Source organism: Arachis ipaensis, chromosome B4 (assembly GCF_059453495.1).
Source record: "Arachis ipaensis isolate K30076 ecotype BB chromosome B4, ASM5945349v1, whole genome shotgun sequence".
NCBI lineage: Eukaryota > Viridiplantae > Streptophyta > Magnoliopsida > Fabales > Fabaceae > Arachis > Arachis ipaensis.
Window position 1 is genome coordinate 28190320 of NC_142439.1, and position 14930 is coordinate 28205249.

At 35.7% G+C, this 14930-nt stretch overlaps 1 protein-coding gene and 1 pseudogene across 2 annotated transcripts; one reads left to right on the top strand and one right to left on the bottom strand.

Annotated features, from left to right (window-relative positions):
• Window positions 1-1080: 1080 nt before the first annotated feature.
• LOC148567022 (uncharacterized) lies at window positions 1081-1599 on the bottom strand. Its single transcript, XM_088483721.1, has 2 exons — window positions 1408-1599; window positions 1081-1326 (listed from the first exon to the last, which is right to left on the bottom strand). The coding sequence occupies exons 1-2, from the start codon at window positions 1597-1599 to the stop codon at window positions 1081-1083; spliced, it is 438 nt and encodes a 145-aa protein (XP_088339847.1).
• Window positions 1600-13859: 12260 nt separating this feature from the next.
• On the top strand, window positions 13860-14612 carry LOC107637702 (dirigent protein 22 pseudogene; annotated as a pseudogene). The gene has a single exon (XR_015881047.1). The product of XR_015881047.1 is annotated as a dirigent protein 22 pseudogene (transcript).
• The last annotated feature ends 318 nt before the right edge of the window (window positions 14613-14930 follow it).

Sequence of the window (14930 nt, forward strand, 5' to 3'; positions counted from 1 at the left end):
AGGACAAGGATGAAGGACCCACTGGCACGAAAACAAAAATGAAAAGGAAGTATGCTCCAATTCGGTGCATGTACTGTAGAGAGGTGGGCCACACCAAGAGAACTTCCAGCAAGAAAAAGCAAGACGATGCTCAAGAGAAAGCAAGGATGATGCAATCGCAGCTTGCAGCTGTTCAACAACTACAACATGCACCTGGTCCCGAAGCAGAAAAGGAAGATCACACTCAGCCCATACAAACACCACCTGCAGTAGCAGTAGCTGCTCCAGATGAACAGACTGAAATTCCTGTTACTCAGCATGCTCAGCTTCCACTGACACAACAATCCCAAACCTCAACCAATGTCACTCAGGTAATCTTGCCCATGACTTTTAATTTGAGCATTGGTTACTTGTAGCTATTTTTTATTTCAGACAATGATGATAACTGTTTGATTCAGACTAGAAAAAGAGGAAGGCCTCCAAAACTCCATGTCACCAGGGCCAGGGCAAAGGGAAATGCCTCTCCAGGAGCAATTGCTGTATCTGCTGAAACCATCAAGGGTAGCAGCTCCGCAACAGCCAAGAAACTTGCCAGCTTCATGACATTTGTTCCAACTCCGGGTTTCAAACCTCCCAGAAAAAAAAAGACATGGAATGACTTCAAGACTTGAAGACATAAAATATAGGACAATTAGTATCTGTTATTTTGTCAGGGCTAAATTTTACCATTTATAAACAATGTGGTAGTTGTGGTATCTTCAATAGCCCTGTTTTTTGTATAGCCCTTTATGGTATACTGCTTTCAACTGTCAGCTACTACCTTTTGGATTATTATCATGTTAAAATAATGTTCTTATTTGAATCTGTGACAATGGAAACTAGTTCACCATTGGTTATGTTATGATGTTATGCTATTCCTACTTCACTTAATTTTAATTCTGCTTATTCTGATTTGCTTACATTATGTTATGATCAACAACAATGTTGCATGTAAATAACCTTTTTACTAGTAAAGAAACATGAACATGCAAGGTTTTCACAACAACAGAAAACTGTCAAGGTTCACAGCATCATCCTTTTCACCTTTTCACAGTAACTGCTTCACTTCCCACTAAAGAACATACACATAATCATAAAAATCACAATCACAACTATTAATCCAAAATATAGTTGCATCCTAAGTGCTTTTACTTCAGCTTCTAAGGTCATCATTCTCCAAGATATGTTATGGTTCAACAAAGCAGCATCACTCTCCATTTGTGCATCAGTTTTAACTTCTCCTAAGTGCTCTAATCCTTCATACTCGTCGTCCTCAGCCCACCTAAAGTAATTGCAGTGGCTGCCCTTCTGCACAACATCAGGGTACCAAAATGTCAAAATCCAACTCAAATCATTTGAAGTTTCAAGAAGACTACATTGATAACTCACCCGGTATCTTGGACAAGCATAGAACAATCTATCAGGATTTTCTCTTGTCCCAGGCTTCTTGATCACTGTCTTCAGCTCACAAAAGCAAACTAGGTCAGAGTTCTTCCTCCGCCACCGCAGCGAAGAGCTCGAGGCATGACTTCCGTGTGATTGCGACACTTGTCGACTGCGACCCCCACCTACGCTACCCATCGTGCAATCGGTCATGAATTTTCGGCCTCTGCAGAATCAATCTCAAGCTGCAGCAACAATGGCAATTTAAAACGAAGAGGGGATTAGGGTTTACAGACCTAGGACTAATTTGACATACATATGGAAATATATCTTGTCACCAGCCACTCTGCGCCAAGCTAGCATGCTCATATGCCACACTGACAGCCACATAAGCAACAGTTAACGGCATCACTGACGGAATTGACGAAACGTTGACGGAAGGACTAACGTTACCAATTTTAAATTTTTCGGGAACAAATTTTATTATCTTTTTCTTACGGGGACTCGTTTGAAGATCGGGCTATCTTTCGGGGACCAATTTGACTATTTACTCCTAAATAATTGGTTCTTTGGTTCTTTTCTTCTACGTGGTATAAGACGAAACAGAAAAATTCCTACCTTTCTTTGGTTGTCTTAAAGGTTCAAAAAGATAAAAAAAAAGGTTTAAACTTTAGATTACTCAAAAAAGTTAGGCACATTCAAGTTTTTTTTTTCAAGTTAAATCAAATTGTATTTACACATCTTAGATCTACACACCAATTTTATTTTAGTATAAACAAAAACTCAAATAACTGAATTTTACGTACACATCATGCATCTTCTTCTTTTTCTACGTCAATTTATCTTCCTATTTTCTCTTTCTCTTCTTTTTCTTTATTTTATTTTTTTATTTATCTCTTTCTCAAACAAGAATAAAAATAAGAAGAGGAAAAACAAAAAAAAATAACAAAAACGAACAAATAAAAACAACAAAGAAAAAGAAGAAAGAAGAAGAATAAGAAGAAGCAGTCAAATAAGTTCTTGTTAAAAAATTACTGTATCAAGTCCTTAGAAATTTCGATTAAGAAATTTCTGTGTCACAATTAAGAGATTTCGTGTCAAAAGTAAGAAATTTTTGTGTCGCTGTTAAAAAATTTTGATGCTATTTTCTGTTTTATATTTTTCTTAAACTCTTCCTCCTCATCCTTCTTTTTATTTCACCCTCTCAAAAGAATAAAAACAAAAAAAGAGAAAAAATTAAATAAAAAAAATAAAATAAAAGAATTATGCAAAGTTTTATTTTTTTATTGGTTTATCTTTTTTTACAATAAACATTAAAATTTTTAAAAGAAAAAACGTATTTTATAAATAAAAACACATAAATTTTGCACAAAGAAAAAAAAGAAATAAAAAAACAAACTGTAGTGTCAAAATTTAAAAAAATTCAATGTCACGATTAAATAATTTCAGTGTTATTTTTCACGTAAAAAAAGTATGATTCACACGTACGTGTGTAAATAATTTTTGTTGAGTTTGAACCAACTTAATTAAATTTGATTGACAAAAACATTTAAATGCGTAACAAAACCTAAATCACTTTGGTTTAACCACCTTATTACAGTCTAGCTACTTAGATAGTGTGTGCGTGATAAACCCCAATTTTGTGGTTTATCTTGTGTTTAATTTAGGAAATTTTATCAACTTTTCTCATATTTATTCAATAAAATAGCATAGTTTTGTAATTCTCCCTTAATTTGTGCTTAAGTGTAAAAACATATTTTTAGGTCTTAAAATAGCTAAATTTAATTAACTTTAATTCTATTCGATGCCTTGATATATTTGTTAAATAATTTCAGGATTAGAAGACAAAGATTGGATTGAAGGAATGAAGAAAAGCATGTAAAAATGGAGAACTCATGAAGAAATGAAGGAATTGCTAAGCTGTCAATTCTGACCTCTTCGTACTAAAACGATCATAACTTGAGCTACAGAAGTCCAAATGAGACGGTTCCAGTTGCGTTGGAAAGCTAACATCTGGGGCTTCAAAATTATATAAAATTTGCCATAGTTACCAGACAGTTAGGCGAAGCGTCGCCCATGCGTGCGCGTCGCAGGATCAGCGTGGGCCATTTTGAGCAACTCGTGGCCAGCGATTTCTGAGGCATTTTGGGCCCAATCCAACTCATTTCTGATGCTATTGAACCCAAGGATTGAAGGGGGGAAGAAAGCAAGTAGTCATAGTTTAGTTTTCATCATAGTGTAGGTGAGAATTCTAGAGAGAGAAGCTCTCCCTTCTCTCTAGAATTTAGGGAAGTTTAGGTTTAATTTTCTTAGATCCAACTTTCAATTCTTGTTTTGATTTAGTTTTCTCTTTTAATTTCTTGTTGTTAAATCTCTACTCTTCTAGTTTTACTTGTCATTTTCTTTATTTTGTTGCTTTTATGTTTCATGAACTCTTGTTGATTTGAATTTTCTTTTAGTGCAGTTTTATGTTTCTATGTCTTTTGATGTTTACTTCACTTGTTATTGTTGATTCCTTATTTTTGTTAGTTATAGCTTCATTAATTCTTGCAATTTGTGATGTTTACTTTTCTTGCACACTAGGTGTTTGATAAAATATTTTCACTAGTTTTTTTTAGTAGTTTTCTTTACTCTTGGCCTAGGCTAAGGGAATTGAGTGACCTTGAGTCATTGGGTCTCATTGATTTGGAGATTTGAGAACTCTTTGTGGTCAATTTGATAACCATTGACACTAGTCTACTACTAAGTCAATTAGTAGCTAGGTTAGGACTTATGGATTGATGTTGATCAAGCCATTCGATATAATTCAAGCATAAAAGTAGACTTAATGAGCTCGGTTCCTCGTAATTGTCAATATTTAGTTTGTAGACAAGGATGGTGATCTCAATTCTTATGCTTAGCCAAGAGTTCTTTCCTTTCCTTTATTAGTTCTTGTCATTTACTTTATTGTCATTATATTTTCTTGTCAATTGAAAATCAAACCCCCTTGTTCTTCATAGCCAATAATTGATCACTTCATTGCAATTCCTTGTGAGACGACCCGAGGTTTAAATACTTCGGTTAATTTTTATTGGGGTTTGTACTTTGTAACAACCAAAAACTTTTAAAATTTGATGTGAGAGTTATTTGTTGGTTTGGAGCTATGCTTACAACAAAGTTCTTATTTCTATTGAGAAAAATTCTAGACCGACAATAATTCTTTCTATCAGTCTGCGCTTATAAAAAATTTTTTTTTCTGATTTTTAAATAAAATGGATAATAATGTAATATTAATATTATGTTATTATTTAATTTTATTTGATGAAAGACAATCACTTGATATTGGACCTAGAAGATTGAAAAAAGCTAGGCTTTACTAATGTCATTTATATTAGTAATTTATCCAATCTTTATTCTAATTAAATACCACTACTTGAGATAATTATTTGAGTTTTTACCATATCTAATTATCTTAATTATCTTCTAAGATATTTAAAAATTTAACCTCGCTGACTCAGTAGCTCAAAAACGCAACACGCAGCGCTTAATACGCCACGTGTCGTGACACATGCCTTTCCCATCTAATTAAGTGACATTAGTCACTAATTACACATTATATATAAGCACAAATCTTCTCTCTCTCCTCTAGTTCAGCTGTGACATGCATGGATAATTTTTGTTGATTTTTCATCTTTCCGAGCTTGATTTCTTAAGATCCGTGATCCCCACAAAAATTCTGATCTAATAAAAGTGACCGTATCTTCATCCTCTATGCGGTGATGTGTGTTTTGTTTGGTAGAATCGTGAAGTGGAGCTGCTTCTGCCAGGAACCAGTTTGGCCGAACCCAAAGAGGGAAGGAACCCACTGAGTTTTCGATGTTTTCACTCCGTTTGACCGATCAGAAACCTCCTCCAGTATCTTGTGTGTGTTCTACGCTTCACAGAGGCAGAGTTTGACTCTTTAATCGGCTAAAATTATGAAATAATTGATATTTATGGTTGGATTGTTGTCTATTGATGTCTATTGCTCAAATATGTGATTGTTGGCTGTTGAAATTTTAGCTGAATTGCTGCTGGATTTGTTGTTGTGTTTCAGCCATATTGAGAAATAAGGCACTGAGATGTTGTTGTTGAATAATTGGCTGAAAACTGAGTTATATGATAGTATGCAACTGAGTTCTGACAGTCGAATTTTGATTTGGAATTAATTATAACTAAATGAGTATTTTGAACAGAGTTTTCGAGTAAAAAGGAGCAGAGACTTGGCTTTTGAGAAAGATTTAAAGAACAAAATTATTTATTTATAAATATATGAATTTTTATTGAAATTAATTGAGTTTAGTTTTTGAAGAAAAAATAATTAGTTGCAATAAAGAGTTTAAAGCGGAAGACGATTTTGAGAGAAATATGATTTTAATTGAATGAAAAAGATTTTCTGAAAACGGAAGAACTGTGCCCTATTTACTGGAGACATCTACCCCTAAGCCATTACCATCTATTCTTCCATTCAAGTGGGTAAAATTTATATCTCTTAGCTTTCTTATTACGCTTGAATATGGTTTACTTGAGACGGATGGTCAACTTAAAGCTCTTTGTAGCTCTAAGAGAAAAAGAGAGATGGTTAGTGGTTGAAAACACAATTCAAAGTTCATTATGGTTGAAAGCTCAAAGTTGAAATTCAAACGTTGTATAGCTCACTTGCTTGGGTCTAGGGAGATGTTTGTGAGCTTGAATGAGAATTCAGATTGCTTGACATCCGATTGGAATTTCGATGATCAACTTGAAGACGGGTGTGAAAATAAGATTTGTGACCTCGGATTACAAAAGGAAGATCTACTTTGGGAGCCCTTAGCTTGTTTGGAACTTTATCAATGCTTGGTACAATCAATTAGTAATCATGGAGCATTTTGGAGATTCAAGCATTGTTGGAAGTTCAAAGATGAGTATAAGCATAAGCCAACATGACAAAGAGCTTCCCAAAAAGTCAAACTTAAGGACTATAACTAAAAGTGTTAGGTGGGAGACACCCCACCATGGTAAATTCTTTCCACTTTCTCTTTTGTATATATTGGTACCTAAGCTTAATTTTCACTTTTTTTTAGTTTCGTTAGGTTTGTTTGATAGTTTAATATGATCAATAAGGTTTGGTAGTCTTTAAGTAACTTTTTGGATGTTTGGAATGCTTGATTTGGTGTAAAAATTTGAAAAATCATTAAAAGTAGAGCACCATGCCGCGTGTATGGCTGCCTTACGCGTATGCTTGCCCTAAGCGTATGCGTGACCGCCTTCCTGAACCAAATGGGGTTTGTGCGAGTTTTGTGCCTCTGCATAATGAATGCACAACAAACAAAAAAACAAACAAACAAACAAAAGGAAAGTCACGCGTAAGCTTGCTCCACGCGTATGCGCGTCACCCCTGGACAGAACATTTGCCTTGTTGTGCCAGTGTCGTGTGAATACCGTACGTTTGGACAATTCCAAGTCGCGCGTACGCGTGACTTCTGCGTACGCGCAACATCCCATTTTCCCATGTCACGCGTATACGTGACCTTCCACGTACGCATGACTCCCCTATCTTACATACTTTTCTTCTCTTCTCTTCTCTCTATTTCCTTTCTTCTTTTCTTCTTTTCTCTTCTCTTCTCTTCTTTCCCTCCTTCAACCACCACCAATATTCACCATCCACCATCATCTCCATTTGTTAGTTAGTTAGTTAGTTAGTTAGTTAATTCTCTGTCTTAGTAGATTAGTTGGCTAGGATATGTTATATTTTGGTGATAAGTGTTAGATTATTGATTTAATTTGCTGATTCTACTGAGATATTGCTGCTGATTACTGACTTGATGCTATTTTAGCATCATTCTTGTTAATACTCACTATTAGATTGAAATTGAGGTTATAATTTGTTGCTTGGTATTGAAATTTTCATGCTTAACATTTGTAAGTACCAAGTGCTTGTGAATTGCCTTCAAAACATTTTAAATCTTTTGAATTACATGTGTTTGGCCACCATGATATTTACGTCCTTTAACCGTGACTAGGAAATTTCTTGATGGTTGATGATATGCTTTTATCTTAATGCATTGTGTTTCTTGATCATATGCATTCATATTGATCATTGTTTTTATTACCAGGTTATGCTTAAGCCTTAATGACATGTTGACCCTTAATTGTTTAACTATGTGGTCTACACATACTTGAAACCATTCATTTTGGCATAACGCTTCATTTATGAAATTGGATTGTAAGCTCATCCAGTGATATCTTTTTGAAATTTTTAAGCTTTGTGGACTATGTTTGCTATGTGATTGATATCACTTTATATCTCTATTTTTCTAAGTTGCATAGAACTCATGTCTCCCGCTTTATGTCAATTAGGGGATACGAACAAAAGCACAAAATGTGTCATTGATTGATGTGTAACTTTTATATTTTCTTTCGTTCATTGAATTCTCTTGCACATCAACCAATGCCCATTCATTATCCATTTCACAATCACTTGATTATTGCTTGAATGCTTTTATGCTTCTTTACTACTTGTTTGTTTATCTTAACCTATAAGTTTTATTTAAAGTATCTCAAGCACACTAGAATGAGTGAAGTGTATACTTCTTTTGTGTAATTGTGATATAGATTTCAATACTAGTGTGTGAATTCTAAACCACGCGTCACATACTATTTTTCTTAATGTCACAAACTTATTTACTCACTTCATTTTAGTGATTCTTTCCTCATTCCAATAATCTATACTTCCTTGGCTTTGCATTTACTTATCTTATTATCCTGTTTTCTATCTTTCAGGATGATCCACCATAAGCAAAAACGAATGTAGAAGAAAAAATATGCACGGAGGACCGTACAAACTTTTAAGTGTGGGGGGTCAGTCGTCCGACCGAGTGGCGAATCTTGGGTGAAAAATTTTTAATCCCAAATACTTTCGCATTTTAATTTATTCTATTACTAGGTCTTTTGGAATTCTTAGTTGCATTTTTTCTTAGCTTGTATATATTTTAGAGCTTCAATTGCATTTTTCTTAGTTAGTTGCATTTCTTTTCATATATACATATATAATAAACTTAGTCAAAATAATAAAATTTTCCAAGGAGTTCATCTATAGGGCATTCCAAAATTGATTTGAGTTAAAATACTTTTCATTGAAACTTGCTTGAATTAATTGTGGAACACGTTTTTGAGCTAAGAACACACAACCATGTGAGCTTTGAGCCTAATTATGTGGTTACATCATATTAACCACTATTTTCATTCTTGTGTGTATTATTCTATTTCTATGATTGTAATATTTGATTTGTTTGATTCTTTATGTCCATTATTTGATGTATATATGCATTTATATGATTGAGGCTGTTATTTCATTTGATCTCACTTACCCAAATGGTCTTACCCTTTTATCCACCTTTGTTAACTAATTTTGAGCCTATTTAATTATCTTTTATTCTTAATTTTAGCACATCACTATTCCTAAGTAAAAAATAATAAATATCCTTCATTTGGATCTTTGATTAGCTTAGGCTAGTGAGAGTATGTGTAATTCGAGTGTGGAAAAGTTGGGAACATTGGTTGAGATAAAAGTGTATTTTTATATTTTTTGTTGAAGATCTTGAGAATTGGGTATATATTCATGCATTAATTGCTTAAACCATATGCATTAGTCTCTTTTGTATATATATATATATATAAAGAAGAAGAAGAAAAAAAAAGACAAAAAGACAAAAAAAGTCCTCATGATATTTGTATGCATATATTGAATAATTATTGATTGTTAGATGAAAAACAAATTTTAGAAAGCATGATTGGAGGAGAATTGAGTAAATCAACCCTAAACACTTGAGCGATTGGAGCATATACGCATCCGGTGAGGGGTTCGATTGCTCAATTCTATGTTTTCACCTATGATTACTTCTTACCTTGCAAGTTTATAAATTCTTTTCTAGAACTCTAATCAATTGTTGGATTTGATTTGGTTGTGATTGCTTTAACCCTTATGTTCATATATGTATTCTTGAAAATTATATATTTTGACCAAATAGTTGCATGTATCTAGATAAATTGTATATATGTAGTTTACTTTGAATAAATGTTAACACCCTTTTCTTGTCTTTCTTGAGTTTAGCATGAGGACATGCTATTGTTTAAGTATGGGGAGATTGATAAACCACAATTTTATGGTTTATCTTGTATTGAAATGAGTGGATTTTATCAACTTTTCCTACATTTATTCACAAAAATAGCATAGCTTTGTGAGTTTTTCCTAATTTGTGCTTAAGAGTGAAAATATTCTTTTTAGGCCCTTAATTTGCTAAATTTAATTCACTTTAATTCCATTCGATGCCTTGATGTATTTTTTAGTGATTTTAGGTTTAGAAGGCAAAGATTGGATTGAATAAGTGAAGAAAAAGCATGAAAAGTGGAGAATTCATGAAGAAATGAGGATTTGGAGTAATTCACGGTTACGCGTACGCATGCCTTGCGTGTACGCGTGAGTGGGAGATTTTGTCAGGTCACGCATACGCATACCTCACGCGTATGCGTGACACGAAGCACGTGACTCACTTAAAGAAAACGTGGCGTGCGATTTCTACACCTCCTCAAGCCCAAATCTAACTCATTTTTGAAGTATTTGAGGCCAAATTCAAGAGAGAACAAAGGGAGAGCAAATAGGTTTAGTTTAGCAACATATTTTAGGTTATTTTCTTGAGAGAAAAGCTCTCTCTTTTCTCTAGAATTAGGATAGATTTAGCTTAATTACCTCATGGATTTAGATTTTGATCTTGTCTTGATTTAGTTTTCCTTGCAATTTCTTGTTACTACGTTCTTGCTCTCTCAGGTACGTTCACCTCACCCAAGCGACCAGGTCTTCTTTCTGGAAGAACTCCTCAATACTAGGGAGGAGTTGGGAGTCGATGCAGATCCCTGCGTCAAAGTTCTTCTCCACCATGGAGGGAACTTTCTGTGAGCCGGAGTTTATCTTTCTCTTCTTAGGGCTGGAAATAACGATCAACTCGGCTTCAGGTTCGATCATTATCCCCTTACCCCGATCATCTTCGTCGGTAGCGACGTTCCAGATAGGTTCCTCAGGTGGAGGACGTGATTAATCTTCGCCCTTGTCGGTTACAGGGGCTTCAGGCTCGTCGGTGGGGGTCGTCGAGCTATCATTGCCACTATCATCTCCTGGAAAGAGATGAGTCATCAAGCGGGACAGAGTTATGTGCCCTATAGCCATCCCAACTACAGGAGAAGCAAAAGGTAAAATAAAAAAGTTAAGAAGTTAGAAGACAAAAAGTATATGAAATTAGAAGCAAAACAATAATGAGCAAGTCGGAAGAATGGGAAATCGACAGGAAGAGAATCTTACCCACACATTCGCGACCGGATTCTCGGTTGCCCATTAATAGATGAGGAATAAGATTTTTAGAACAAAAAATAACCATTTAAACGTTAGCGATCTATTAGTTCTTTCGACCTAGTGCATCATAGGTAATCTTTATTAAGTAGTTGGCGCCAGCACTGAAACTCTAATAGATCGGTATCCACCTTTCTCCTTCAAGGGTGAGCCAAAAGGGGTGGTAGCCCCTAGTCGGCCTCACTTTGAAGAAGGTCTCTTTGAAACCATGAAACAGTTCTCTTAAAAGACCGATGATTTGTCGGTTCTGTATAGCCCCCGAAGGAAAGGTATCCTTTCTTATACTTTCCTTCTTGGGAGGGGTTGGTGAGCAGGAAGAAGTAAAGGAAGACATTGATGGAGGCCGGGAGCTCTAGGTATTCACATACCATCTCAAAACAACAGATAGTGGCCCAGCTGTTGGGGTGAAGTTGTGACGAGGCAACATCACACCGATTCAAAAGGGCCATGATGAAAGGAGAGAAAGGGAGACGAAGGCCCAACATGGTGAACATGGGCTTATACACCTACATCTAGTCGGGAACCCAGGAAGACGACAAATTTAGTTAGCAAATGCGCTCCCAGAACGAACAAGTCGTAGTATGCCTCCTTTGGACCACACCCCGCATAGTGGCCCTGAATTTTGGAATTCTTGTAGCTCCTTCAGAGTTTTCTTGGAGGACGTGCTCGTTACATCAGAAGTAACCCAGACATAATGATTTACAAGATTTTGCACCAGAGGCTGCTACACCATACCTACAATGGGGGCACTACTTAAGTCAAAATAGGAAGTCAAAAACTCAGAGAAGTCAAAACTGAACTACATTTTTTCTACATTTTGTTATAACACTACCGTATGCTATTTTACACAATTTTAGGCCTAAATCCAAGAAGCAAATACCTATGGTACCCCCTAAAAACTAGCTAGCAATGGCGAGTTCAATTCAAGTAAACAGCAATCAAGCGCAACAAATAGCAGCAAAAGCAAACACAACAAATAGCAACAAAAAAGAAGCATTAAAATGAACGAAATAAGCACGAAGGATTCACTTACCAGTAAGTGAAGCAGAAGAAATTAATGAATTGGAGGCAAATGCAGTGAAATACACAGCAAGTAGGAGGTAAAGTGTTGGTTGCGAAATAGCAGTCGTGGGGGAAAATAAAAGAGGAGAATGAGAAGTAAAGGAGATGTGAAAGAGTTATGAATGCGGAGATGGTAACCGTCAATGGGGGAGCGTGAAAAGGCAAGGGCAAAATGGACCTTTTCCTCCGCTTTCAAATCAGTCATAAAGAGAATTTAATGTTCTTAGCACAAAAATCGAAGTGACGCCCCAGACAATGGATGGGGGCAAGTCACGCGCACCAAAGGCGCGGATCCCATCAACGGAATCACGAGCAGAGGAGGACTATCATGCAAGAAGACCCGAATAACGTGAATGCGCCAACCGCGATCCTCACAACTTGCCACGTTGGGGGCACTGTTCTGACCCAACCCAACATGGGCCAGAGGTCCACCTTATAGGTTACCGATCTGTACGCGCAAAAGTGACCGGCCTATTACTCTACCCCTGGGGAAGATCTGGACAGCTGGCAGAAGTTTCTAGGCTGACAGGCCCAACCAAGAGGGCTCACCCGAGTACAAAGTATAAATGGGGAAGGACCTTCCCCTCCCCCAAATTACTTCATCTTTACCCTAATTAGCCGCCTCGTCGTACGGACACTTACTTTAGTATCGGTGTGTCTTTGAGGTGGCCCCACCTGCCGACCCACCGGTATCTCCTTTTCTCGCAAAGTTTGCGTTTAGGTCCGAAAACTTTCCTCTCATCCGTATTTGCTCTGAACCCAGCACCCAACTGATCTTATATCCTTACGAGCAACCGAACCATTTCAAATTTTATTAATATAATAACATCGATACCATATCATTAAAAAGGGCTAACCACCAAAAACGTCCCTCAATTATTCAGACGCCGACAAAAATGCACCCAAATTTTACTATCGACAAAAATACATTTAAATAATTTATAAATGCGATAAAATGTCCAATAAATATATATTTTCAAAAATGCTTGAAAGATTGAATTTTGATGTGGTTTTTTGTAAACATAATTAAAAAAAATGAGATATTATTATTATTAAAATTTGGTGATTTTTTTAAGTATAAATATTTTTGTAATTTTTTAAAAGTATTATTAGTTATTAATAAAAAAATTATAAAAAAATATATACTTAACCAAAAATCACAAAATTTTAAAGATAGTAACATCTCATTTTTTAAATGATGCTTGTAAAAAATTGTATCAAAATTCAATCTCTAATGTATTTTTTAAGAAATACATATTTAATGTTAGATAATTTTACAAAAAAACTAACATTAAATATGTATTTATCAAAAAATACATTAGAGATTAAATTTTGATGCGATTTTTTTGCAAGCATGATTACAAAAATGAGATATTATTATTTTTAAAATTTGATGATTTTTTGTTAAGTATATATTGTATTGTGATTTTTTTAAAAGTATTATTGTTTGTTAACAAAAAAAATTATAAAAAACATAGATACTTAATGAAAAATTACCAAATTTTAATTATAATAATATCTTATTTTTATAATCATGCTTGTAAAAAATTGTATCAAAATTCAATTTCTAAAGTATTTTTTTAAAATATATATTTACTGTTGGATATTTTTGTTATATTTTTAAATTATTTAAAAATATTTTTATCGATAGTAAAATTCGAGTGTATTTTTATCAACATTTAAATAATAGCTCAAATGGCATAGACTCTCCATACTCAATTAAGAGGTTACGGGTTCGAGTCTCCTATCTTTGGTAAAAAAAAAAAAAAAAAAAAAAAAATTATTGGGGAACATTTATATTGGTTAACCCGGTTAAAAATCAACTCTAGTTAATAGTTTTTCAATAGTATTTATATTTTGTACCATATAACTTGCCAAATTGTGAGGTCGTTGTCATCGTAGCATCTTTTCTTTGAAGGGGGAAAAAATGAGGGATTCATTACTTTACTTCTTCCCTTCTCTTTGTATATACAAATACGAGCATTCTGAATGAAAAAGTTGATTCCTATACACACAAATTATAGAACGAAAAAAAAAAAAAAAGTTAACAAACTTACAGCTCATCATCATGGTCAATACCTTCCCAAAAATCCTCCCTTCTTTTTCTTCCCTCGTCTTCATCATCATGTTCCTCACCGTTGCCGTCGCCGTCACGACAAGCGCAAAACACGACTCTTTTTCCCATGAACTACTGTTCTCCACAGAGCTCGGAATCAGCCAGCAAGATGAGAAGCTCACCCACCTGCACTTCTTCTTCCACGACATCGTCAGCGGCACCAACCAAACTGCCGTGAGAGTAGCAGCGGCTCCGTCCAGCGAAACATCGCCGACGGGGTTCGGTTCGGTGGTTATGATGGACGATCCCTTAACGGAGACGGCAGATCGAAGCTCCAAGATCGTGGGAAGAGCTCAGGGAATGTACGGTTCGGCTTCGCAGAGCGAGCTGGGGCTTCTCATGGTAATGAGTTTTGCATTTACCGAAGGGGAGTACAATGGGAGTAGTCTCAGCGTGCTTGGCCGGAACACAGTGGAGAGCGCCGTCAGGGAGATGCCAATAGTCGGCGGCAGTGGGGTGTTCCGGTTCTGCCGTGGGTACGCTCAGGCCAAGACTCATTCTATTGATGAAATGGTAGCCGTTGTTGAGTATGATGTTTATGTCTTTCATTATTAACTGTTATGGTGTTTTATTCAATTTGAAATGTATTGTTATCAGATTTGTAATTCATAAGTTCAGCGAGTTAAGCCCCAAAATGGTCCCTAAGATTGGCGTCGTGCACTAAAATTGTCTCTGAAATCCCAATTGCACCAATTATGTCCCTAAGATTGAGAAAAGTACATCATATTAGTTCCTGACCCATTTTTCCTTAACGACGTGATGACATGGCTGGATGACGTGGATGGTAAGTGACACGTGTCACTCCATGATTTGGCCACGTGTAATGATATGATGATGTGGTGACCAGTGACACGTGGCATGCTGACGTGGATAGTTGTGTCACGTGTCACAATGTTATTTGGCCACGTGTCTGTTTGTGCCACGTGTCGCGACAGTATTCGTCCACGTGTC